Source organism: Trifolium pratense, linkage group LG4, assembly GCF_020283565.1.
Source record: "Trifolium pratense cultivar HEN17-A07 linkage group LG4, ARS_RC_1.1, whole genome shotgun sequence".
Taxonomy (NCBI): domain Eukaryota; kingdom Viridiplantae; phylum Streptophyta; class Magnoliopsida; order Fabales; family Fabaceae; genus Trifolium; species Trifolium pratense.
This window is the reverse complement of record NC_060062.1, coordinates 4,521,458-4,544,170: the sequence shown is the minus strand read 5'-3', so window position 1 is coordinate 4,544,170 and position 22,713 is coordinate 4,521,458. Positions and strand designations below refer to the sequence as shown.

The following is a 22,713-nucleotide window of genomic DNA, read 5'->3' as shown; positions in this document are numbered from 1 at the left end:
ATAACATGTCGCACATAAATCTCTATTAAGGTGATCGGTTACGCGTTTTGCCACCGCTGACCGATGTCGCATGTTTGAAAGTCTTTTTGTCCTGATTTTGAGAAGCTAGTATTTCTAGTTTTATTGTAAGCGCAAAATCCGCCATGATTTTGCCGAATGCGGAAATCCTACCACACAATGAAAGATAGGCTGTTAAAATCATGTGAATCATATCACATCTTGTAGGATTGATTTCTAAAATTATGAACCTATATGAATTTCAGTAGATTATAAATTTATGAATTTTAGTGTGAATTGAGTATCCTATACATACAATAATTGTGTAGAGTAATTCTTCAAATCAAAGGAGACTACAATGCACGGCAAACTCTCCTTCAAGATATAGCACCGGCATTCTAAGAGTTGAATTCAAACTCAAAATCTCTAGCATAGCTAGAAAAGATTCTTACATCTCATTCTAATTATTTTAAGTCTCTTTTTCCTCTTTTGATGTGAAATATTTATGAACTTTTTAAATATATATTTTCTTTCTATAAGGTGGGCCATCTCTTAATAAAAATAAAGGAAGCAAATCTCAGTCTCTACTTACTTTTTTTTTTTTTTACAATGAGTCTCTACTTACTTAGTCACTAATAATTCAAGGTGGGTCATCTCTCGACAAAACTAGTAAAGCACCATGAGTCCATGATTCCTTGCATGTTTCTTGATATTTTATAAAGTCACTACCTCATTGGATGTGTAATAAAGAATAAATAATAACAATTTCAAATTAAAAATCAAATCCATTGCCTTTCTAATTTGTTTATTAGATAGCAATTTTTGTAAAATAAAATTGGAAAAAATAAAAATAAAAATAAAATTCAAATTTTAGACATCAAGATGACGGGGAACAATTAATCAATGGTGAAGGGGGAGGAAGACGACGTCTAGTTCTACTCCTTCCCCTTCTTAATCCAGAACTAGTTGAAGCCGGTGATGATGTTGTTGAAGGTGTTGAATTTGAAATAGTAACCTTGTTTGGTTGTTCACTTGTTGTTTGTTTTGAATGTTTCACATGTTCACATTGTTTGTCTTCTATTCTATGATGATGTCTAACTTTGGTTGAATTCAATGTCACGGGTAAAACACAATTGCAAATAAAACCTGCATCAATATAAGCATATGTTTACAACTTTTAGAAATCTTAATTATCATTATAAAAAATACTCAATTATCCGTTAATCTAATATTAAATATTTTAATTGGTATCTTTTCCATTAAACTATTCAACCTCTATATCTAAATACGTTTTTTAGTATCTATAAACATCTCAAATCTAACAAATGAATCAACCTAATTGTAAAGTAATTTCATTTTACCCCTCACTCCCACCCGAATATAGCATTCAAAATATGGTGCAGTCATACAGTTAGCGAGTTTTAAGTTGATCAATTTTGATCAGACAATTCAGATTTTATGTTAAATTAAAATAAAAATCTGTGTTAAGATTTGAGCAATTTAATCTTGATCAGATGGTTAGGAACCGTTGACTGCACCGACTACATGCAGTTTTGACTGCACTTAATCCAATTCCCTCCCACCCCCACCCACCCACATCATCTATTAACATTTCCCTATCATCTACCTAACGAATTCAATCAACGTCCAGTATTAACTTTTAAGCAAATATATTAACCGAGTATCCTTAGGAATATGATTAGGAATTAAAAATAAAACTATGATAATCAAGTTCGTGGAGTGTGATGGTTAGTTTGCAGTTGGCAAAATTGAGCTTCATGATGATTCTCAAGTGGTGGTTAATACACACTTGATATCAAAAATTGGAACTCCGGATGGGTGGACTATAGTTCAGAACAATAAAAACCTTCTAGCTTTGGATTTCAAAACTTGTCATACACACCGAGAAGCAAATTGCGCGCTTTAGCAAATTTGACTTGTGATGATGGTGGTGACTTTTGATTGTTTACGAGCAGTGTCGTGCTCAAATTAGTCTTTGTTATTGGAGTCTTTACTCTTCGCTTAGATAATATTTAGTTTCTCTTCTCTCGAACTTCAACCCTCTTGTACACCAAAAAAATAAAAATAAAACTATGTTTGAATTTTTTTTATAAAAAACTTACTAATATAGTAATAGTAATATATAATAGAAACTTTTCATTTTTTTTATACAAGAATATTTACATTTTTTATGATAATTATTTACATGTTTATAAAGGTAGCTATAATAATAATAATAATAATAATAATAATAATAATAATAATAATAATAATAATAATAATAATAATAATAATAATAATAATATGACATATGAACTTAACTTAATTGATATGAACATCGCATGATATATGCAGTGGTCGGTCAGATTCAAATTTCAAATATTTGACTAATTCACCTCAAGAGTTAGTCACTATGCTACTAAAAAAATAATAATATGACATAATAATCAAATATGGTTATACTCGCTTTCAAAAGACTAAACTCAGACTAAAATATAAGCCTATGATTGGTCACATGTCAAACTTTAGACCTTCAATTTTTTGACAGGTTAGACTTGAACTTGGCAAAGCATAACTGGCCCTTAAGTTAGCTCTAATTAGTTTTTGAACTAAATTTCTTTCAACTAAACTAATACTTTTTTTAACAAAAACTCTTTATTTTCTCAACTACTTGACTATTTGCCTTTTGAGCTACTCAATGAGTCAATCTTATTGTGACTAATCGCTTTCAGCTGCAATCACTCCACATTTATAGCAAATGCAAATAACAATAATTTGACCAAGAGACCAAAATTAAAAACAACGGCTACATAATTTTTTTTGTGTCAATTTTTGTTTCCTAATAGGATCATTTATTATTATTTTTTCAATTTTATTAGATATTTTTTCTTCTTCGTTCAATCTCCCGTTTCTAAAATTCAATACTCCAAATAAACAAAAACTCATTAATCACTTTCATGAATTTGAATTTGCTACCATCACCGATCTACACATTCACGTTCAGTGATCCGCGCGGGAATGTGTAGGTCGGTATTAAATCCAAATCCCACTTCTACCAAAACAAGCAAAAGAGAAACAAGAAAAGTAACAAAAAGCATTGAGTGAGTTACTTACCAATTCTAGCAAGACGATTAACCCAACTAGGTATAGAATTTCCAGTGAGCCTAAGACAAGCATCATTACAAAAATGATTACAATTTTTTGTAATGAGATTGTAAGCATTTCCTTTGTACTCAGCAGCAAGTTCAATCATCAAATCTCTCACTTCATCAATATCTTTATCTGTTTTTCCAATTAATATTGTTTTCCTATATCTGAACCCTTCACATTTCTTTGGTTCTCCTTCAAATATTCCAGTTGATGCATGCTCATGTGCCCCAAATGCATATTCAACATCATGAACTGAAAAACCAACCAAAAATAATCAAAATAAAATTAATCAAAAAATCTTATTTTTTTTTTATTTATTAAAATAATACTTAAAACTTTGTTTGTTGTCAAATAGCCTGCTAAAAATTCCAAACGGATGATCGGAGTTAGAATCCCGGCCCCCTTTGTTTATAATTCAACCGCCAACTGACCTATCTAAACTCACTGAACAAATAATATTAAAAACTTAAATTAATCTAAAAAAGTAAAATAAATTGAACTATTTTGTCTAACAAATAAAAAACACTAATTAAAATATATAAATCAGGTCGTGTCAAAAAATATATATAAATCAGGTAAGTATATTTTTAAATAATTTCTATAAATAATTTCGTCAAAATAGGATTTTAGTGTATGGTTGGATTCATATAGTAAGATTGACAAAAATGATTAGATATAATTGTGCAAAACCTATAATTTAATATTTCAACAAAATTAAGGTTACACATTAATTTCGACAAAATTCACAATAATTTCAAACAAATTCACTTTACAAAATGCAGCTTTGTGGAAATTAAGGTAGCATACCTTAATTTTATCAAACTTATGTAACAACCATTGTTTCAAAGTTGAGTTAATCCTAGGATTACTGTTTTAGAAAGAAAGAGATACCCATCATAAGAATTTTCTAGTAGATCCTAGATCTGAAACGGGTTCGGGGAAATTAAGAATAAAGGTTTTTATTTTCGGAGAAATTAAGAATAAAGGTTTGTGTTTTTTGTTTTCGGAGAAAATGACGAACCTTGAACACCGGAATGATAAACTCCAAGACCAAACCAGTAAGCGTAACCGTTGAATTGTGTCAGATCGTACACGTTAAGGTACACCGGCACAGATCCCAAAACGACGCCGTTTCTTGAACCCTTTCCACAAAACAACATTTTCCGGCGTCGTTTTGCTTCAATTCCGATGACAACTACTTCTTCATAATAACCGGAACAGTTTTTTTTGGCTAAGTGGGTTTGGTTTTTTCTTCAAAATTTCTTCAAAGTTTTTCACTTTTCTCAATTGGGTATCTGAATTTCCAATAAAAAATATTAAAAATCAGAATTTGAATGAAAAGATGAAATTTTTTGTTGGCTGCTGTTGGATTCCACCGGCGGCGGGTTTTGCCGGTGAGTTTATGTTAACTTTTTGTGTATGTGTGTGTTACATCACATTTTATAATGACTGTATTTATGCTGGTCGAAAAAAAAGGATAAATTTGTAACTGTATTTATAAATTCAAAAACTTTATATTTTGGATGAAATTACGGTTTTGCTGCTAAACATGATGAGCTGGTATTAGATATACTAGGATCTGATCTAACATTTTTGTTTTTGAAAAAATATTTAAATTACTCAAAAGCAAAACTTTGTTCGGACTAAAAAGTAACGTTTGCTAATAATTATGGTGTATGTGTAAGAGCATCTCCAATGGTGCAACCCATGTTTGGGTTCTTTATGGGACCCATTGAGCCACATCATCTTGAAGCAGCTCATCCAATTTTCACTCCAATGGTGCTACCCATCTTTGGGTTCTTTGTGAGACCCATTGAGCCACAACTTTACTTTATATATTAATATTTTATTCTTATTAAATAAAGCTTTGAACTTCTACATGTAACTTTTCATTACATTTTATTCATTTTTTAATCAATGCAACGGTAGCATTGTATTTCTCCGTTGCCCAGCCTGGGGAACTCCAACGGTGCAATTTTTCAAAGCAACATACTCCAGCTGGCAAACTGAAGAAAGAACCAGCCGCTGGAGTTGGTCTAAGGTGGGGTTCATTGTTATATGGATGGATTGTGTTTAGTGGGTTTTTTTTTTTTAATTTTAAAGTGAAGATAAGTGAGGGTCATCATTGGTTTTAGGGGAAATTAGAGTGGGGTCTAACTCTAAAGTCTAAACCCTTAATTTAATCATATGATAATATGTTCATCTAGTTACTAGTTAACCTATTTTTGGGATTAAAGAATTAAATTAGGATTGTGATAGTGTTAATTTACATGTAAAGTATTAAGTTTTTGAGATCTACCCTTCTCTACCCAATGTTAAGTGAAAGAAAAGATTTTGACCTCAGAATAAGAAAGCATTTCTTTCCATCTTGTCTTGTTTTATAAGAGAGGTAAATGAGTTAAAAATATTTGGTGTATTTAGTTGATATTAGTAATCAATTTTTATTAACTAATTTGTCTCTAATAAAAAATCTTTAAATATTAATTAATGTGATTCTAATTCAGTTTGTATAAATATTATATTTTATACGTAGTAGTCATAGTACGAATTCTGGACAGAACATTTTTGGAAAAGGGAAAATAGAAATATGGTTTTATTATTAACAAGTATCATATTTTTCTTTCAAATTTTAAAGACTATGAAGTTGTTTTTACTAGGCGGCAAATAAACGGAAGCGCTTATGTTCTTGCATGAGCAACTCAATCTCATGTTTATCACAATATTTTTGACGTAATTCCTATTTATATTACTTCTATTATTATTAATGAAATGCCGTTGATTTTGCTTCCATAAAATAAAAAACTATAGTACTTAACTAAAATTAATAATTAGGTACTACTCCCTTCGGACACAAATATAAGCAAAAAAAAATTGTTTACGCGATGTTTAAGAAATTTAGTTAAGTGTAGTTAATTTTCTTGATTTAATGCAAAACATAAGTTAAGTTCACTATATTACCCATTTTGAAAAGTGTAAAAGTGAAATAAATGCCTAAAATAAAATAGAATTAAATAAGAGTATATTAAAAATAATAGTATTAATTAATTTAAAAATAGTTAATTTTTCCTTATAATGACAAAATTTGAAGTATTTTTTACTTATATTATATTTATGTTTGGAGGGAATATCATTTACCCTCATGTTGTTGCTGTTGTTTGGTAATCATTCATAGACATTAACGTTACCCTTACCCTTACCCTTACCCTCACGTGGGTATGGTAAATAATGACAAGAACAAAAAAATTAATATGTGGCTGATATTGAGATTGGTAACATCAATTTGAGAAAGAATAAAAAAAATAATACTAATAAAAAATGAAATACTCCACATTTTGGTTTTAGGGCCTAAGAAGTTTCCATATCTTTTCATAATTTTTTTTTCCATATCCTAGTTCACATCGAGTTGGAGTCATTTTATTCTATTTGAATGTTTATTTTAGGGTAATGTTTAATGGTGTCCCATGACAATTGTTAAACATACTTAAAAAAGAAATACGAATACTAAAAAATAAAGTCATTTTATATTTGAATATTCATTTTATCTCTAGTCGTAATTTGGATTACAAGTCTTCCTCTCAGAACGAGAAGATTAACAAAAATAAATAAATAAAAAACATACGATGTAAAAGTTCAAATCACAAAAAATAAAATTATGTTCCTAATCCTCAAGAAGTGAAGAAGAAGAAGAATACTACGGGCTCTATTGAAAGGAAGGAACCCTCGATTGAATATCATTTAGTTGTTCTATGAAGAATTTTTTTTAATGGTCTTGATTGAAAATCATAAGATTGTGTTAAATTTTATAAAAATCTTGATTGAATATCACAAGATTTTTTAAATACCAAGAGATATTTTATAGCTCTCGGGAAATCTCAATTGAATACGGCATTGCTCTTTAAAAAAAATCTTAATTGTCTTAATCGAATTTCTCACCATAAAGTTGTTTTAAATTTTATAAAAATCTTGATTGAATATTACAAGATTTTTTAAGATTTTTTTTTAAATACCATAAATTTTCTTAATTGATTCTCTTTGGTGTCAGTTTGGATAGACTAATTTAGCTTGTTAAAAAAAAGTTTTTTTTTTAAATACCAATAGATATTTTAAAATTCTCGAGAGATCTCAATTGAATATCAGCGAATTTTATTACTCTCTCAGAAAAATAAATTTAGTAGTCTTAATTGAATATCATAGAGTTGTCTTAAATTTTATAAAAATCTCTTGATTGAATATCACAATTTTTTTAACCAAAGATATCCTTCGCGTGCATTTGGTTAAAATAATCCCTTAGAGATAACTGAGATCGATTTAAGAAGTTGACTTCTCCTAACAAATGCTTAATGATCCAAAAAAGGAAATTTTTTTTGGTAGATAAAACGGGCAAAGCCTAAAGAAAAAAGAAACTACAATTTAACTAGTAGGAGAAAAGACAATATTTTATCGTAATTCATACAACTAATTCACTTATTAAATTTGATCAGAGAAAAAAATATTTATCATAATTCATACATCTAATTCACCTTTTAAATTTGATTACAAATTAATTACACAAAATTTAAGAAAATATTTCTACTTTTAGCTAAACTATGTTATACAATTGTCGATCTATACAACATTTGGATCTTCAATATGCTGATTTTCTGCAAGATGAACATGTTGTTGAATTGTCTTTGTTTCTTGGTGATTTGGTTTCTATAAATCTTAGTGGATGTATTATGCTCACAAATTCAGCCTTGTTTGCACTCGTTAGGAGTTGTCCTTCACTTAGTGAGATCAAAATGGAAGGCTACGATTTGAAATTTAGGTCTCCTGATCTTTATATTTCTTCTTGTGAGTCGCGACAAAGATGGTAAAATGAAAAACATGTGTACTTGATTAAGTCGTGGCTAAACCACTATTAAACGAGTTAAAATTTCGTACCATTATCATAGATAACCCAAAAAAATGAACTCTTGAAATTATTTCTATGAAAATCTAAAATAAATAGGTCGAGTGAAAGGTAGAAAAACAGAGGTATCCATTGTCACGTAACATATCTCAAATATGAATTTAAAGTTAAAGTTGTTTGGTATTTATTTTTATTTCAACTAAATTATCACTTTTAAATTAAAATCTGTTTATAAAAGTTTTGAAATTTTAATATTTTAATATAAATTTATCATAAATATTAGGCTTATGTAACTCATATTTTTTTAATAAAAAAGTTTATACTATATAGAGACGTGATAATAACAAACTTAAAAATCTATTTCAATAATATTTGAATAAACATCGAAAAATATAATAATAACATGAAGATAAAAAAAGATATCATTAGATAATTATTCTAATAATAACAAACTTAAAAAAGATAATTATCTTATTCTAAACGGGCCCTAAACCAATATTAAAAAAAAAACAAATCCAAACTAGGCCTAAAGTTTGTTTTTTTAAGTAGAATTTAAATTTGGTTTTTACAAATATACGACTCGTAAAATTAATATATTATCAGTTCAACACAGTAAAAAGGAAGAACAGAAGAGACTCTCTCAATGACAACAACAATGGTTGCATCAGAATCATATTTACCTAATGATTGTTGGGAATGTGTCTTCAAATTCCTCGACAACGGAAACTACAACAACAATTACTTAAAGCCTCTCTCCCTCGTCTCTAAACAGTTTCTCTCTATCACCAATAGTCTTCGATCCACTCTAGCTATATTTGAACGTAATCCAACAATCCTCTTCCATAGATTCTCCAACGTCACTTGTCTCGACCTCAAGTTTTACTCCAGTGACCTCGACATTCTTCTCCATGAAATCTCTCGTTTTCCATTGAAACTCACATCACTCAAACTCTTCAACGGACGCACCATTCCTGCAAGTGGGTTACGAGCTTTCTCCCAAAATATTACAACTTTAACCTCTCTTAAATGTTACAGATTTGATTCTCTCCGTAGCAGTGACCTGTTCCTCATCTCCGATTGTTTCCCTTTACTTGAAGAACTCGACCTTGGACTCGGTAAACCTGCACAGTTCAAAGATCGACGTAACTTAAACTTCCTTAATGCCATAAAGTTTCTCTCGTTGACCCTGTTCAAACTCCGCAAGATTAATCTCACCGGTCATGAATACATCAATGATCAATGCCTTTTCCACTTGTTCAAAAATTGTAAGCTTCTCAAGGAGGCCAAAATATCTAATTGTATTTTGGTGGGTTCTAATGCTTTGATAGATTTTGGTGTAAGGCCTCAATTAAAGTCTCTTGAATTGGATTGTTGTTCATGGTTAAGAGATGAAAGAATAATAATGTTTGCTTCCTTTTTTCCCAATTTGCAACGGCTTGATTTGAGTAATTGCAATGGCATATCTGACGAAGGTATTTGTCGAGTTTTAAGGAGATGTTGTAAGATTAGATATTTGAACTTAGCCTCCTGTTCAAGAGTGAAGCTGCATCGAATGAATTTTGAATTTCCCACATTGGAAGTGTTGAACTTGTCGTATACAAAAGTTGATGATATAACACTCTATGTAATCTCAAAGTGTTGTCGTGGACTTTTGAAACTGTTACTGGAAGATTGTTATTATGTCACAGAGAAAGGAGTGAAACTTGTGGTAAAAAACTGCACACAACTTCGAGAGATCAATTTTGAATATTGTCGTAATGTGAAATCTAGTGTTGTAGAATCGACGAGCCCATCATTGAAAAAGTTAACTGATCAAGTTTTAGATATGAAACTCGTCTAGTGTCGATCGAGGATGTCTTGTTTCGTAGCATTCTGAAGTTTGAACTCTAAAATGTATGCTATTTTATCTTGGTATACATGATTTTGTTTTATATTTGACTTGATATTTTATTATAGCAAGTGGTGCAAAACTTTTGAAAAGGGTAAATTTTGTTATGCTAAGTTTTTCACCGCCGACCAATTTTATTTGATTCATCGTTTTCTGATATGTTATATACCTGAGTATAATCTTACCTGATAGTCACAAATTGTGCTTTCAGTCATGTTTTTTGTATTGCGGAATTTGGTACGATATATTTTTATAGGGAAAAATTCTCCTGATATATAACATTCAAATTGAGCAGATAATTGAAGAAACTAAGTTTGGTCAAGTATTGTTTTCAGAAATTGAACTCAATTCTCCCGAACAATTCATCCTAGGAATTAACTACTTGAACCGGACGGATGTGTTGGTTAGCTTGCCGTCAATTTTGTTTATAACACTAAAGTGTCTCACACTAAACATTGTTAATGTGTCTCAGTTTCTTAAAAGCCAATGTTACGTAATCACTTAAGAGACATTTAATTAACTCATGAATCCTGATTGAGTTTTGCTACCCTATCTTTAGGGGACACACTTAAGGAATTCAAAACTAAAATTATAGTATTAAAAAACACAAAAGTTTAATTTAGAGCATGATTTTCTAAATTTCAAAACTGATAATGACACAGTTGTATTGTTTTTTTATCTTGTTTCTTGAGCAGATTTCGCTGACTGTAAAATTGAACACACTCTTCTTGAACCTAGAACCTAAAGTTCAATTTTAAAATCGTATTTTTTGTTCCAAAAGGAGCACTAAAATTGAATTTAATGATAGAATATCATTTTTGAGATTAAAATACACGTATTTTTTTTTTTTTGCAAAAGTTGCAATTTTTATAAAAAAAAAGCATGAGTTGAGATCAAAATTTAGATAAATGTGAAAGCAGAGGGGACAAAAAGTTTAACTTGAAAAGAGTAGCTTATAAAATGCAGATACAATATAAGAGTTTTTTTTTTAAGAAGCTAAATTAGCCCACTCAAATTGGCGCCAGAGAGAATCGAACCTCAGACCTCAAGAGGAGCACACTCCCAGGTCCCAAGCCAATACCAATGCACCAACCCAAGTGGGTTTAGATACAATATAAGAGTTAGGATCCGTTGACATCAGGTGTCAAACCTTAATTTGACACCAAATCTTAACCGTCTATTTTTTTTAATCAAAGGCTAATAAAAGTTTTCAATATTATCTGGAGTGTGTATCTATTTAGGAGATCCCTTATTTTTAGGTTGCATAAAAATTTGATTTATTTAGTAAAAAAATAAATTGATTTATTTTTCTAAAAAAAATTGATTTGTTGTTCTAAAAAAAAAAATTGCTGTTATCCCCTTAGTTACTATGCTCCTTGCGTTTTCATTCCTCTTTGGTTAACTGCCAAAATCAATGTCAATTGCAAACTATGCAGGTAAATAACCGACTACCAACTCAATTTATCCCTTTTTTGTATCCTTAACTAGTGCACCGGGTACACTAATTAAGCATTCAATGCACCGAATGCACTATTTAACATTTTCCAAAAAATTATACGAGTAACCATTGCGTCAGAAAAAAATGAAACAAAGCTAACCCTAAAAAAAGAAACAAAACCCTAATTCCCTCAAAATAGGAAAGATATTCAGGAATGGCGAGACCACGACGGCACCCGGTTCAACACTACTGAACTCTTTCTTCATCATGTAATGTAAGTATCTCGATCACTAATTTTCACAACAATTCAATTTTATTCGTTTCATCCACAATAAAAAATCAAACCATGGTTGAAGTTGAACAAGATTTTTATTTACCGGATGATTGTTGGGAACATGTCTTGAAATTCCTCAACGACGACGATAAAGAAAACCGTCGCTACTTGAAATCTGTCTCCGTCGTCTCAAAACGGTTCCTATCTATCACCAACCGTCTCCGATCCTCTCTCACTATCTGTAAACAATTAAGCCCTTTTCTCACTGCCATCTTCCATAGATTCCCCAACCTCACCTCCATCAAATTCTTGCGATTATGCGGCGACCGCAATGCAATTCTCTCTCAAATCTCTTGTTTCCCATTCAACATCACATCGCTCAAACTAATAAGCCCACTCTTCATTCCTGTAAATGAGTTGCGAGCTTTCTCCCAAAAAATTACATCCTTGACGTCTCTCGAATGTTCTCACATGAATTCTATTAGTGTCACCGACTTGTCCCTCATTGTGGACTGTTTCCCTTTGCTCGAAGAACTCCACCTTACCAGCAGTGCAATATTCTACGGTAACATGCTCAATGGGATAGAGACTCTTTCGTTGGCACTATCCAAACTCCGCAAGATTAATCTATCTAATCATACTTACATGAACGACCAATCGGTTTTCCACTTGTTCAACAACTGTAAGCTTCTCGAAGAAGTCATCATATTTGGTTGTTATGGCATAACAAATGCCGGTATTGCTTCTGCACTTCCCGTGAGGCCAACATTGAGGTCTTTATCCTTAACCAATTATGTTGATAATTGGACAACTTTGTTGGCCATTGTTAGGAGTTGTCCTTCAATTAGTGATATCAAAATGGAATACCCAGAGTTTAGGAAAAAGACTGTGGATAATTCTTATTCTTTGAAGAATTTTGTTGTAAGTCCTCAATTAAAGTCTTTATGCTTGGCTAGGAATACATGGTTGAAAGATGAGAGCATTTTAATGTTTGCTTCCAGTTTCCCCAATTTGCAGTTACTTGATTTAAGTTATTGCAATCAGATATCTGAAAGTATTTGTCAAGTTTTAATGACAAGCTCTAAAATTAGGCATTTAAACTTACAACACTGCTCAAAAGTAAAGTTGCGTGGATTGAACTTTGAACTTCCTAAATTGGAGGTGTTGAACTTGTCACATACTGAAGTTGATAACGAAAGCATTATAACATTTGCTTCTAGTTTCCCGAATTTGCAGATACTTGATTTAAGTTATTGCAATCAGATATGTGAAGGTATTTGTCAACTTTTAAGGTATTGTTCTAAGATTAGACATTTGAACTTACACAGTTGCTTTAAAGTGAAGCTGCATGGATTGAACTGTGAAGTTCCCAAATTAGAGGTGCTAAACTTGTCAAATACAAGAATTGATAATGAAGAACTCTCTGTGATCTCAAAGAGTTTTCGTGGGCTTTTGGAACTGTCACTTGAAGTTTGTTCTTTTGTCACAAAAAGGGGAGTGAATCATGTGGTAGAAAACTGCACACAATTGAGAGAGATCAATTTAAGGGGCTGCTATAAAGTGCATAAAAATATTGTTGCGTCAATGATAAGTTCAAGGCCATCATTGAAAAAGATAGTTGTTCCACCTCGTTATCGTTTCAACAACAACAAGAGGGAACATTTCATTGGTCATATTTGTCTTCTTCGCTAGTATTATGAAACTGTTCTGTTGTAGTTTGATTTTTTTAAATAAGTTGTTTCTTGTTTTCTGATATATTTTTCTAGGCTCATGATTCTATTACTTGGATATGATTATTGTATTTTGGATTGATTGAGATGTTAGGTTGTTTAAAGGTTTTTGCTTTATTTTACCTTTATTTTTTGAAGTTTCAATATATTAATGTTAGATTGGATTTTTTGATTTTTACCATCTTACAGAATTCAATTTTGAAAAATTTGCTTAAACTTACAATAATGCAAACCCAACCCCTGTACCCCCGAAACAAATATACACGAGCGTGACAAAAAGTATACATGCGAAGTTGATGGTTGAATTTATTTGTATGATTCCTGGTTGAATAGTCGGTTGTTTTGATGGTTGAATACTATGCCTGTGTGCATGTTAGATAGGAAGAATTGTATGAATCAGTGAAGGCCTGCCTTATTATCGGCCGTTGCAAACGTGAAGCATCAGCACGTCTTGGATCTGTGTATGGCTTGACCGTGTGCAGGATGGTTATATAACATATCCTTGCTTCTGCAATTGCTTGATCCAGAAGATGGAAGTTCCGGTAACAAAACTATGAATAAACTATCCAGAGTAAAAATTCATTAAAATTAAACAGCTTGATAATGTTTACAACACTTAGTTAAAAAACTAAAAAGAAACCAGAAATTGTTAAACAATTTGGACAAAAGTATGCATAACAGTGTTCACAAATATATCATTGACCAATTTTATTTAATTCATCCTTTTCTGTTATACCTGCAGTATAATCTTACTGCCATGCTTTCAAGTTGTGAGACCACCACCACACTACTGAACTCAATTAAAGTCCTCAATTCTTATTCTTTGAAGAATTTTGTTGTAAGTCCTCAATTAAAGTCGTCGGTGGGTTTCGTGCCAAAAATCTTACTGTCCTGCTATGGGCCGAGCATCGGTTGATTTCGGTGGGTTTCGTTCCAAAAATTGTCAAACCTTAAAAACCGCAATCACATAATTTGAACCCAATTCGACCATCTACATCTTCAGTTTATTCAGGTGTCGGGTCATACATGTGATGGTATAACAGGTTGGTTGTTACGGGTTAGATTGAAACATTGCTACTACTTCCAAAGTTTCATTGATAAAAAAAATTCATATTGTTCAAATAGTTCAATATTTGGTACGCAATGCAACAAAGATAGAAGAACTAACAAAAAGGGTTCGCAGAATTCTTTGTAAGCTGCCTCAAGGATCCTTACTTACTATTGCAATGAGATCTCATCGGCAAATGACAAACGATGACTTGTGCCCTAGGTGTCAACAAACGATGAAAACATCAGGCATATGTTTTGAGATGGTGAGGATGTTCGACAATATTGGAAAACAATTCATCACAGAAGATTATTGGGCTTCTTTAGCCTTGTTTCCTTTAAGATTGACTGAATTTAGTTTCGGTCCCTGTAAGATTCCATCCCCCTGACCCCCCTAATATGAGATTCTTCACTATTGATCCCTCATTTTTTGTATGCTGACTTGGCATGCTGTGTTGGAATCCATAAATAGTAATATAAAAAAGTTTTTTTTTTTTTTATAAGCAAGGTTAGTTGTTAGTATTAACTTATTATATTAGTTTTTTTCTATTTTGCCAAGAATTGAACCCTGAACCTCCTACTCTTAACCCTTAGCTCAACCACCAGTTGAACTACCCATCCCACCCAGTAATATAAAAAAGTTAATAAGCACTATTTATAAACCTATTACAATTGTCCACCTCGTCAAGTGTCCCGGTACACATTTAAATAAAATGTATACCGAATAATTAACCTTCAAATTTCATGAAGGAAAGCAACTAAACCAAAAAAAAAAAATGCTTGTTGTAGAATTAGTAACTTATTAACAGATTCATATGGCTATTTCATGGAAAACACCAATTTTATGCATTGTTGGTCTCTGTAGTGTATATCTCTATTTTCATAACAAGATTATGCTTTTTTCTTTCTTCTATACGTGGAAACAAAAACAGAGTATAACTCGCAATACAGAACAGAGGATAATATTATCTTTGGCTATATTATATTGTTACCCCATAAGTTTTACAAACTTGCAATGTTGACTTCATAATTTTTAAAATAGTACTTTTGGCCCCCAATGTTTACGTCATTTTGTAAAAGGTCAATTTTGATCAATTCAACACTGATCTGATAATTCACTTAAGTAAGTCCGTTGTCACGTCAATATTTTTGCCACAAAAACAAAAAAAAAATTAAGAAATGGCAGGAAGCCAAATGAATTTTGTAGTATAAAAAACACAACAATATTTTCAGGAAGACGCTCCCCAACCCAAAAAATAAAATTGAATAGGAGGCATAAAAGATGCCTAGAACAAGCAAAATCTACAAAGAGAGCAAAAACTCCCCAACCAATACAAGTCACCAATATTCAAGCTAAACAAAATTACCATTCCTTGATACTAAGACCACTACAATACCAGCACACCTTCCAATCAAAGAGTAAAACAATGAAAATAAAGATAACATCAATACTGAGAGACAACTAAAACCATACATAACACCATGATCAATAGAAACACATACTAATAGAGTAATTTACACCTAATCCTAACAAAAGAGAGATTAGCTATTCATTTTCATGATAGCTTTATAAAAGATAAGAAGAAAAGAGAGATGAACAAACATCAACGATGATTTCCCAACAAAAGTTGTAGATCCACCCTCAAATCTCCTTGATTTTGGCTCCTGGGGTCTTCTCTGCTTTTGGACGTGTTTTTGAGAGGTTGAAAGTGAATTGGATCGGAAAAAATGAAGTCTGACGACCTTTTATAAGTGACAGAAAAGTGGATCTTTGCTCAGCGACGGAACGGTCTCGCTATCCCTCACTATCTCTCGCTACAGCTCATCCTGCCACTAACTTGACTCGCTATCCCTCGCTCAGCAACGACACTGATTTTTCTACATTTTCTAACAGGTTGCGTCGCTTTGTGTGTCGCTTTGATGTTGCTTAGCCAACAACTCATGCTCAAAATCTTGATCTCTTCATTCCAAATTCCATTAAATCCAAAATTTTCTACAAAAAGTGTTGGAATTAGATAGAAATAGCAAAAATAACTAATTTTCTCATTATAACTAATATATACAATTAGTTGGGTTTTTTTTATATGAAATTACTTTTAAAATAAGTCAATAAGTACTTAAAATATATAAGTAAAATTACCACTTTTTGACACTTATCAGTAACCTTATTTCGTCCATTATCTTAATTTCTTTCAATATTGCGTTTTTATTTCTATTTTTTTGTTCTTAATCTTTTATCGTACATATAATCTTTTTTTTTTTAGTATAAGTTGACCTAATCTTATTATATGTTAGATATAGAGTTGCTTCAAAAAAAAAAAAGCTGTTAGATAGAGTTATTATTTTTTATGTGTATCTTTTATTGTAGTATTTATTAATTACTATTTTTATGCGTAAATTTCTTTTAACCAAATTTTTTTGTTCATATTTTTATGTTTAATTTGTACTTTTTTTCTTCATATTTTTATGTTATGTAAAAAAATATTTTTGTATCTTTAGAAGTAAAATTATCATAAAATACATTTAATGATAGAAGATTTGAAATTTATTAAATTTGATGCAGACAAATCAGTATATTATTATTCAATTTAACCTTGCATCGCACGCAACCAAACCTAAAAGCCTCTATTCCTAAATAATATAACCTATGTACTATCATTCGACGGCAAAACTCCAACATCAACGCTATTCACAGTGAAAAGGAAGAAAGTAGAAAAAAACTCTCAATGACGACGACAACAACAGTGGCTGCAGCAGAATCTTATTTATCTGATGAATGTTGGAAACATGTCTTCAAATTCCTCGAAGATGGCCACCACAACAACAGTAACTTGATGTCTCTATCCCTCGCCTCCAAAGAGTTTCTCTCCATAACCAATCGTCTACGATCCACTCTCAGTATATTTGCTGGTAATCCAACAACAATAAGCCTCTTCCTTAGATTCTCCAACCTCACTTCTCTCGATCTCAAGTTTTACCATGGAGACGTTGACGTGCTTCTCCGTCAAATCTCTTGTTTTCCATTGAAACTCACATCACTCAACCTCTCCAACCAACTAACCATTCCTGCAAGTGGGTTACGAGCTTTCTCCCGAAATATTACAACTTTAACTTCTCTGACATGTTCTGGAATTTATTCTCTCTGTAGCAGTGACCTGTTCCTCATCGCCAATTGTTTCCCTTTACTTGAAGAACTCGACCTCAGTAAACCTGCACAGTTCAAAGATCACAGTAATTTCCTCAATGCGATAAAGTTTCTCTCGTTGACCCTGTTCGAACTCCGTAAGATTAATCTCACCGGTCATGACTACATCAACGATCAATCACTTCTCCACTTGTTCAAAAATTGTAAGCTTCTTGAGGAGGCCATCATGTTTAATTAAAGTCTCTTGATTTGGGTTGTTGTTCAAGGTTAACAGATGAAGGACCTAAAGGGATTTAAAATCTATTGGTTTGGTTGTGCTAAATTGTGATTCTGTGGATGTTAAAAGAATTTGCAGGAAGCTGAAATCAACACTTGTTGGATCAAACTTTGTTTCTCATGTTGTTTGAAAGTTTCATTTGACTATTTGTTTTTTGAAGCCTTTTTATTTTGGATGCTTTTTAATTTATTTATGTACTTCAAACTCCTAATTGGTGATTCACTAAATTATTTAAGCTTGTTGTTAGTTATTCATTGTTCTGAACAAATATGAATCTCTAAAAGAAATTGCCAAAAAATTTAGCAACAAATATGAATGAAATCTTACCGTATTAGAAAAATTTGAGAGTGAAGATAGTCCTTTGATAGAGTCTGTGAATAATTTGAATGATTAGAAATATTGCAATATTTACATAAAAGTTTCCAATGCAAAATCACCATTTAGAAACAAGGACAGGTTTTTGTACCAAAAAAAAAAGAAAAAAAAAGAAATAAGGACGGGTTATATTGTTTTGAATAAAGGACAGGTTATATTCTTAAAAGAACTACATTCTTTAGATGTATATGACCCTCTCTAGCTTGGTCTCTAAGGATGTATGTCTTATAGACGTTATATAGCCAACCCACTTGGATTGGTGCATTGATATTGGCTTGGGACCTGGGAGTGTGCTCCTCTTGAGGTCTGATGTTCGATTCTCTCTGGTGCCAATTTGGGCGGCTTAATTTATGCACTTAAAAAGACAGTTCATGAAGTCTTTAACTAAAATACATATATGTCATAATGTTCTTCAAGAATAAATCAAAGTTCTCTGATTATGCTCATCTCAAATTCACTTTCCATAAGATTTGAAAATTCGCCACACATTTTTTCTTTGGTTGTACCAAAAATAATTTCATCAACATAAACTTAAAGGTCAACTTGATGTGAAATGAAGCCGCGCCAAATGCATCTTATTGTTGTCTTTGTCCGGATGAAGCAAAAGCAGCTAAACCAAAAATATTGCTTGTGGTAGAATTAGTAACTTATAAACATATTCATATGGCTTTCACCAAAAAAAAAATTAAAATTCATATGGCTATTTTGTGGAAAACGCTAATTTTATGCGTTGTATGAATATTTTCCATATAGAGTATATCTCCCATAAAATAACAGAGTAAAACAGAGTATATCTCAAGAAAAGAAACAGAGTATATTAACCTTCTTTATCCAAAATCCGAATAGGTTTGCTACCGTTTTTAAATTATATAAGTTTACAATGTACTATTTTTACCACGCCATCTCATATAACTATACGGCGTGAAGTTTTTAGTTTTCATGGTTCCCTTTTGTTATTAATCGGGCTCAATCTGTTTTACAACGAGAGAACACCACCGCCCATGTTTTCACCTTTTCTAATTCATCGAAAGCATTACAGATGAACATTCAAAATCCCCTTCATAAATCGATGCCTTCCTCTATCTTCCTAATGCATGGTTGATGTCAACTTAAGATTTTATTAATTTTTATAACCTAAACGACGTAATCTCTTAGATATGCCCATGTTCAATGAAAGATTTGCAATATTTTTATTTTTGATTCAATTTTGATTACTTGGATCACAATTAACCAAACTCTAACCTAAACCCTCAAATACCATTCTTCACAATATTTTTAAGACGTTGAATTTTTTTTATATGCGAAGAATACTCAAATTCCGATGCTCTTATTTTCATTATTATTGATGATAGCTATATCACTCTATATGGAGTTACAAAATAAAACAAATTTCTAAATCATATCTTTAAATTTTGTCAAAAAAAAAAAAAAAACATATCTTTAAACAACAAACAAATGTTAAAAATTTTAAATAAAAATATAAATCTTAAATTCTAATACTATCTTATTTTACAAAATAAAACAAATTTCTAAATCATATCTTTAAACAACAAGCAAATCTTAAAAATTATAAATAGTTAAAGCCTCTGAAGGGAAGAGTCCACTAATAAACGAGAGGTCCCTTTCTCAATACCGATTGATCCTGTCCAAAAAAATTGATTGTAATTGATTTTCTTAACATTAGTATTATTATTCTATATATAGTTTGAATATAAACTTTGGAAGCTAGTATAACCTAACCATTTGCGTCACAAGTCAAAACAAAAACCCCAATCCTAAACCCCTAATATATTTAGAACACATTCACCGAACAAAGTATCTCCAATTCAACACTTAGTTTTCACATTCGTTTCTTCCACAATCAGGGACGGAGGCAGGCAGGGGGTTATGTGGGCACTTGCCTGCCCTGCACAAACTTTTTGAGAAAATTTTTTATATGCTACTCCCCCACATTCACCCATCATCAATTAGTAATTTTTAGTGTTGATATTTTAACTAGTCCCCCACATTCACCCATCATCAATTGAAAAGTAACTAGGCTCAATTCAAGTCATTGTCAAGGCAATATCAATATTTGTTTGGTAATACAAATAAGTTATCTTATAATTTCGAGTTCATTTGAAATAGTTATTTTTCAGCTTATGTAAAACAATTTATACAAATAATTTTTTATGTTAATTTATAAATTCTCACTAACTCGAAAACTGTTATTTTATAAGCTATTTTTCATAAACTAGCAATGGGCGGTGAGATTGGTTCTCTCGAATTAGTCGGTTCTTGAGCTGGATACCAAGTTTTCAACAAAAAAAAACTTATAATAACATATAAAAACTTATTTATTTGAATAAGTCGTTTTGCATAAGCTTAAAAAAAGTTATCCCAAATGGACCCATAAGCTTGTTTGATAAAATAAAATTGTGTTTGGAAAAAAAACCTTTCTTTCATACTTATAATTTTTTCTATGTTATTTCAAGTATCGTTTGAGCTTATAGTTTATAACTTTTTATCTTTTATTCCAATTTTAACTTTAAGCACTTGATGAATGTGAAAGTATAAAATTGGATCTATCTATAAAAGAAAGATTTTTTAGATTATATATTTAATGTTACAAATTTATATATTTGGTGCCCCCACTATTGAAAAATCCTGGTTCCGTCACTGTCCACAATGGTTGAAGAAATACCAGATCAATGCTGGGAATTAATCTTCACATTCCTCAAAGACGGCAGCGACGGTGAACACAACCATCACTACTTGAAGTCTCTCTCCATTGCCTCAAAAGAGTTTTTCTCCATTACCAACCGTCTTCGATTCTCTCTCACTATCTATGTTCCAACACACCCATTTTTGCACCGGCTTTTCAAAAGGTTCGTCAACCTCACATCCCTCGACCTCACCTGCTTCTGCGGTGACCTTGACGCGCTTCTCTCTCAAATCTCTTGTTTCCGATTGAACCTCACATCACTAAATATCTCCAACCAACCCACCATTCCCGCAATTGGGTTACGATCTTTTTCCAAAAAGATTACAACTTTGATATCTCTTGTTTGTTCCAACATTGAGTCTATCTATGGCACTGACTTGTTTCTCATTGCCGAATGTTTCCCTTTGCTCGAAGAACTTGACCTTAGTAATCCAGGAGAGTGTGCAAATTTAAATAATGTAAACTTCCTTGATGGTTTAGATGCTCTTTCATTAGCACTTTTCAAACTCCGTAAGATTAATCTCTCTGGTCATTGTTATGTAAACGACTCATCACTTTTGCACTTGTGTAAGAATTGTGAGTTTCTTGAACAAGTTATGATGATGAATTGTTCATTGTTAACTCACCATGGCATTGCTTATGCAATCCGCGAGAGACGACAAACTTTGAGGTCTCTATCCATTAGATGGAGATCATATGGAAGCAATGACATAATTAGTTCACACTTTGTTGACTCGTTGGCGAATTTAAAGGGCTTAACTAGTCTTGATTTGTCGTCTTCGCGTATATCAGATAAGTTGCTTACCTCAATTGCAATGAGAGGTCTTCCTTTGAGAAAACTCGTCCTCCAAAATTGCACCGGCTATAGTTATGTTGGAATCTTTTCTTTGTTATCCAAGTGTCAAGGTATACAACATTTGGATCTTCAAAATGCCGATTTTATGACCGATCACCGTGATGCCAAGGTGTCTTCGCTTCTTGGTGATTTAGTGTCTATAAACCTTAACAAGTGTAGGAAGCTCACAAATTCAGCCTTGTCAGCACTCGTTAGCAACTGTCCTTTACTAAGTGATATCAAAATGGAACACACTAGTATTGGGAAAAACGTTGCGAAGAACTCTAATTATTTGATGAATTTTGTTTTGAACCCTCCTCGATTAAAGTCTTTCTATATGGCTCATAATTCATGGTTAAAAGATGAAAGCCTCATAATATTTTCTTCCATTTTAACCAATTTGCAGCTACTTGATTTGAGTGATTGCGATTGCATATCTGAACAAGGTATTTGTCAAGTTTTAAAGACATGTTGTAAGATTAGAAATTTAAACTTAGCTAAGTGTAATGTTACGAGGCTACTTGGATTGAACTTTGAAGTTTCAAACCTAGAGGTGTTGAACTTGTCAGATACAAATGTTGTCGATGAAACACTTTATGCAATCTCAAAGAATTGTCGCGGGCTTTTGCAAATTATACTGGAAGGATGTCTTCTTGTCACAATGAAGGGAGTGAAGCACGTAGTTGAAAACTGCACACAACTGAGAGAGATCAATTTGAGGGATTGTGATAAAGTGCACCTTAATGCTAATAGTGTTTCCTTAATGGTATTTTCAAGGCCATCATTGAGAAAGATAACAGCTCCACCTAATTTTCATTTGAGTGAAAAGAAGAAACTCTTGTCTCATCAATTATGCATTGTTTGGTAGCATTCTAAAAGTACTTTTCTCTAAAACGTACGATGCTTTTCTTTAAATTATGCATTGTTTGGTAGCATTCTAAAAGTACTTCATCATTGTCTGCTAA

The 22,713-nt window shown here is 31.8% G+C and overlaps 5 protein-coding genes across 5 annotated transcripts; 4 read left to right on the top strand and 1 right to left on the bottom strand.

The window, feature by feature from the left end:
- Nucleotides 1-742: 742 nt before the first annotated feature.
- On the bottom strand, nt 743-4,627 carry LOC123921488 (deSI-like protein At4g17486). Its single transcript, XM_045974061.1, has 3 exons — nt 4,169-4,627; nt 3,112-3,399; nt 743-1,143 (listed from the first exon to the last, which is right to left on the bottom strand). Exons 1-3 carry the CDS (start codon nt 4,305-4,307, stop codon nt 875-877), a joined length of 696 nt encoding a protein of 231 aa, XP_045830017.1. The 5' UTR covers nt 4,308-4,627; the 3' UTR covers nt 743-874.
- Nucleotides 4,628-8,690: 4,063 nt separating this feature from the next.
- LOC123921972 (F-box/LRR-repeat protein fbxl-1-like) lies at nt 8,691-9,875 on the top strand. Its single transcript, XM_045974722.1, has 2 exons — nt 8,691-9,169; nt 9,266-9,875. The coding sequence occupies exons 1-2, from the start codon at nt 8,691-8,693 to the stop codon at nt 9,873-9,875; spliced, it is 1,089 nt and encodes a 362-aa protein (XP_045830678.1).
- A 1,711-nt stretch (nt 9,876-11,586) lies between these two features.
- Nucleotides 11,587-13,399, top strand: LOC123921487 (F-box/LRR-repeat protein 14-like). Its single transcript, XM_045974059.1, has one exon. The coding sequence runs from the start codon at nt 11,708-11,710 to the stop codon at nt 13,325-13,327; it is 1,620 nt and encodes a 539-aa protein (XP_045830015.1). The 5' UTR covers nt 11,587-11,707; the 3' UTR covers nt 13,328-13,399.
- A 3,739-nt stretch (nt 13,400-17,138) lies between these two features.
- Nucleotides 17,139-17,795, top strand: LOC123921971 (F-box protein At1g47056-like). The gene has a single exon (XM_045974721.1). It carries the CDS (start codon nt 17,139-17,141, stop codon nt 17,793-17,795), a length of 657 nt encoding a protein of 218 aa, XP_045830677.1.
- Nucleotides 17,796-20,876: 3,081 nt separating this feature from the next.
- Nucleotides 20,877-22,616, top strand: LOC123921970 (F-box/LRR-repeat protein 2-like). Its single transcript, XM_045974720.1, has one exon. The coding sequence runs from the start codon at nt 20,877-20,879 to the stop codon at nt 22,614-22,616; it is 1,740 nt and encodes a 579-aa protein (XP_045830676.1).
- Nucleotides 22,617-22,713: the final 97 nt, after the last annotated feature.